This window comes from Prunus persica, chromosome G2 (genome assembly GCF_000346465.2).
Source record: "Prunus persica cultivar Lovell chromosome G2, Prunus_persica_NCBIv2, whole genome shotgun sequence".
Classification (NCBI taxonomy): Eukaryota; Viridiplantae; Streptophyta; class Magnoliopsida; order Rosales; family Rosaceae; genus Prunus; species Prunus persica.
In genome coordinates, this window is record NC_034010.1 from 21,105,173 (window position 1) to 21,110,245 (window position 5,073).

Consider the following 5,073-nt stretch of genomic DNA (forward strand, 5'->3'; position numbering starts at 1 on the left):
AGTCTTAAATGGGATTGCTAATACTAGGACTACCAAAAATACGTCCTTGGGAGGGAACTAATAAACCCAAGCATACACCAAACACAAGATAAATGTTATTAAACTTAGACCAAGTCAAGACAGATTCGAAGTATAATCCATGTTAAGCAGTCGTGTGTAAGAATAACAAATAAGATATAGAATGTTAAAAACAATGGCCTTTTGACAGCAGCCTCTAAGTTACTTTCAAAAGAATCAAAGATGAGCCTTTAATGAAAATTTTAAATTCCCATAATACCATGATTAATTTTTAAAAATTATATCATCTATCGCCACCATTATCACCTCCACCTTCATCACCACTGCCACCACCATCACCACCTCCACCCCCACCCCCACCTTCGCAACCACCACCACCACCTCCTCCTCCTCCATCTCCATCTCCACCTCCACATTCATCATCACCACGACCACCACATGATTAACGTCCATAATATTTTCAATATTATGTATATTTTAGTTATTATTTACCGTTACAACAATTTGATATCAAACAGTTTTGACACTGCTTTTTATGATAACAACACTTGTTTACCAAATATGAAACTACTTTACTTTACAACTAAATATTTTCAAAATACAGCAGAAGCTATTTTTTAAAAAAATGACAGCAATCCCAAATTGACAGCCAGTGGGATTTAGGTGCGGTAGTTTGGTAGCAATTTTCCCCCTTCCCCCCCAAATTGGCACCCAGGTTCGACGCTTGATATTGGCAAAAATTTGTAGAGAACCAATTTAACTGATATCCCCCTCCCCATACCAAAGATTGGCCCAAAAAAATAAAAAAATAAAAAAATAAATTCCCAAACTGGATTAACGCGCTCTGCTTTGGTCAAACCAATTTGAAGGCCTTTTTCCCACTAGTTTTGGCACCCGGGTCTTTTACTTTTACTTGTACACCAAGGCTCGGAAGTTTTGGCACAGAAAAAAGCCTCGGAAATTGGACAGCAACTTCGGCTTTGGTTTCACACTGTACAAAAATAACGGGAGCCGCACGAGTTGACAGGAGAAGCATTGTCCACAAGTTGGGTTGGGTTTTTTTTTTTTGTGGGTAGAATTCACTGATGGTGATGGCTCGTAATGTGCTAGTTGGATTACAAGTCACAAGTGAGTATTTCAAACGGGTCAGAAATAAAAACGGGTGGGTATTTCAAACGGGTATAATTTGAGTCTATTTAATTTGTTAAAGATTTTGAGTTGTTGGATTTATCCTACGGCTGAGGTGAAGTTGGTCTTTACAGGTCCTCATCTTTGGTCTTTCGGTGAACGATACTATTTAAGAAGAGTGCCAAACACGCTGTAACTTTATTTATGGTGAACTGAGGGTTGAATACGACGTCGTCGTCTAAGGCGCCAAGCCAACACATGAGAAGACCGGCTGCAAACCTTTCCGCATTATCTGATATCTGAAAAGGAATGGCTTCGCCTTTGCCTTCGTCTCTCCATCGGCTTTCACTCCTCTCCAAACCTTCACCACCTCAAAACCACCGCCTCCTTGTAACCCCGACCCGACCCGAACTTTCCCGGTTCGAATGCCGGGCGGGCCAGACCGGGTTCTTCACCCGGCTCGGAAGGCTTATCAAGGAGAAGGCCAAGAGCGACGTAGAGAAGCTCTTCTCGGGATTCTCCAAGACTCGCGATAATCTCGCTGTCATCGACGAGCTCTTGCTCTACTGGAATCTCGCTGACACTGATCGAGTCCTCGACGAACTCGAAGAGGTTTTTCTTCTCTCCCTGTTTGTTTCTCGAGAAAAAAGAAATGCTTTCGTGAAAAATCTGATTATTTCTGTTGTTTTCGGTTTCAGGCTCTGCTGGTATCGGATTTTGGTCCAAAAATCACAATTAAGATTGTGGAAAGTTTGAGGGAGGACATAGTTGCTGGGAAGCTGAAATCTGGAAGCGAAATAAAGGTAATGGCAACATTGGCAGCATTTGAACCTTAGGTTTTAAATTTTTTATTTATTTATGATTTTAGGCTCCAAAAATTACCCAACTTTGCCCCATATTACGTAATTAGGTAAATAAAACAAACTTGAGTGGAGGGTCCTGAATTTTCTGATCAATCAAATTGAGTGCTCGTTAGTTGATTTGTGTCTGCGTGCAATTTAATGTGGCGGTATCTGAATTGGGTTGTTTGTAGGAAGCATTGAAGAAGAGTGTGCTGGACTTGTTAACTACAAAAGGGAGCAAAACTGAACTTCAACTTGGATACAGGTACTGATCTTTTCCGAGTTTTAGAATTTTTGTCAATTTCTTTTTGATATTATGTTCAATGTTGGAGTTTTTGTTGTGTTATCAGGAAACCAGCTGTGGTTATGATTGTTGGCGTTAATGGAGGTGGGAAGACAACATCTCTTGGTAAGAGACCTTTTGATATCCAACCCATTTAATCTGACAGCATGCATTCTTAGGGGAATTTTACTGGAAATGACCTGAACTTTAAGTTTAAGGGAATTTTAAGCAAAATTCATAGTGACATTTCCATTATATAAATCCAGCATTACAGTATTTTCTTTTAATATAATTTTTAACTATTGTCATGCTGCGATATAATGGTTAAGGACCCATAAATCTGATGATGATCTGATAAACTATCCTCATGCAGGAAAGCTGGCTTACAGATTGAAGAAGGAAGGGGCCAAGGTGAGAATTTGTCATCTGTTCATTGTCAGTGCAGCACTGGATTGGTTTGAAGCATATGAGAAGGACTGGTTTGATCCAAGAAAAGCGTACCTATTTCATGGCTTTTCTGGTCTAAATTGCATTGTGGTTTGAAATTGTGCCAGGTATTGATGGCAGCAGGAGATACATTTCGAGCAGCTGCCTGTGACCAGCTGGAGATATGGGCTGGGAGGACGGGGTGTGAGATTGTTGTAGCTGAAAAAGAGAAGGCTAAAGCAGCATCAGGTAGAGAACTTAAATGGAAGAGATGGATGAACTCATATTTGCTTTCCTTTTCTAGTTTTGTTTTGTCTATAAGAATTTAATTGACACGGTATAACTACTGACATATAGTCTTAAAGTGCTTTCTGAATAGTTATTTCTCAGGCTGTGAAGAGAGGGAAAGAACAAGGTTATGATATTGTCTTATGTGACACCTCTGGACGTAAGTTTGTTGGAAAACCTTCCAGGCTTAGCTGTTAACATTGTGAGCTTAGCTGATTAATTGCAGTTGGACCTTTTGTTTATAATTTTAGGTCTGCACACTAATTACAGCTTGATGGAAGAGTTGATTGCATGTAAGAAAGCTGTGAGCAAAGTCATTCCTGGTGCTCCTAATGTAAGCTGTTGGACATTTTTTGTGATCTTTCTATTATCAAATTCGACAATCTAGGCATGGGAATGCACACTTCCCATTGAACAGAATAATTCTGAGTAGAATATGTTCTCTAATAATGTCATGCTCTCAAGCCTTTTGGTTAGTGGTGATATTTGACTGTATACTTTATGAAAGGATCATATCTTTAGAGAGTAGAAAGTTGGGAACTTATGTGCATGGTACATGCCACATGCTTCACTGATATCTTCTCATGTATCTTCGTTACTTCTTTGCATTAAATCTATACTTCCATATTTCAAATACTCCATTTTATGCTATTCATGACACGATGGCACCTGGTTCTTTCAGTTCTTTGATTTGTAAATCAGTCTATTCATGCCTGCCACTACCATATATTCATATGATCATTGAAGATTGCAAAGGGAAGCTTAAAATCTTTAGGTCTCTCTCTCTTTGATCTTGTTAGTTGAGATATTTAGTAACTCTTCCAAATTCTTACATTTTGTCTTGTGAGACCATGTTTTGTGTATGTGCCTAATATTTTTCTTTTAAAAATATGCAGGAGATCCTACAAGTTCTGGATGGGACGACGGGTTTAAACATGCTTCCGCAAGCAAGAGAATTCAATGAGGTAATGTTCTTATCCTTCACCTCCTGGATTATTCTACTTTAGTCAGAACATAGATTATTGATTGATTCTATTTCTTTGTGCAATTTGTTTCTCCACAATAAATTTGGTAGTGTGTTGATTCTTTACATTATAAATATTGTGACAGATTGTTGGGATAACTGGTTTGATATTGACAAAACTTGATGGCTCTGCTAGAGGTGGCTGTGTGGTAGGTTCAAGTCTTCTGTCCCATATCATTTTCAATTTATTCATGAATTGGTATATTGATATAGCTTCTGCCATTCCAAGACTTAATTCTCAAATCGTCTTCTTTTCTTTTCAAATAATTCACTAATCCTAAGATTGTATCTGATTTTATTTAGGTCAGTGTGGTAAATGAACTCGGCATCCCTGTAAAGTTTGTGGGTGTTGGTGAAGGTGTAGAAGACCTCCAACCCTTTGATGCAGAGGCCTTTGTTAATGCCATATTTTCGTAACCCTAAAGGATGGTGAGTGTCGCATCAATTGACTATGTTCTTCTGATCCCAGATGTTAGTGATTTTTATCAGATGCTTTTCTTTCCCTGTAGAGAATTACATAATCCCCTAAATCTGTGTGCTGGCGGCGGGTCCTTGTCCAGCCATATAAGCAACTATTTAATTTGATTGGGGAAAATGAGGTCAGGATGAAACTTCACACGTGGAACCACACATTTAGTCTTCAGATGATCAGGATATTACTGGCATACTGCTCATATGGCAAGTATCATATTGCTGCTGTTAGATGAAACTCGACTAGAATTGATGCAAAGTTGTGAAGCCTTAAGCTGCAGGGCGGTTGCTGCTGTATAGGATTGAAGAGTGGTTCTAACCCTTCATACGGCACTGATAGGGAGACAATTTCAACTCCAATTGATTAATTGAACGGATTCTTCTTGTCCTTCAATTTTTTTTGTTTTTTAAGGGAAAAACTTATCTGAGTCTCCAACGCATGCATTTGAGTGTAATATCCCTGTATCTTTGCTTCTCTCCAATGGTTTGATTGAGTGTAAGTTATTTCGCTGGCAACAAGTTTAGGGTTTCTACTTGGGTACCTCATTTCCTATATTCTATAATAATTGTGTTATAGAAAAGTTCTTAATCTC

The 5,073-nt window shown here is 38.7% G+C and overlaps 1 protein-coding gene across 1 annotated transcript; it reads left to right on the forward strand.

The window, feature by feature from the left end:
- On the forward strand, positions 1,318 to 5,073 carry LOC18787615 (cell division protein FtsY homolog, chloroplastic). The gene is made up of 12 exons (XM_007218106.2): positions 1,318 to 1,758; positions 1,845 to 1,949; positions 2,180 to 2,253; positions 2,339 to 2,397; positions 2,645 to 2,682; positions 2,826 to 2,946; positions 3,077 to 3,145; positions 3,237 to 3,319; positions 3,882 to 3,950; positions 4,096 to 4,158; positions 4,313 to 4,438; positions 4,519 to 5,073. Exons 1-11 carry the CDS (start codon positions 1,456 to 1,458, stop codon positions 4,424 to 4,426), a joined length of 1,098 nt encoding a protein of 365 aa, XP_007218168.1. The 5' UTR covers positions 1,318 to 1,455; the 3' UTR covers positions 4,427 to 4,438; positions 4,519 to 5,073.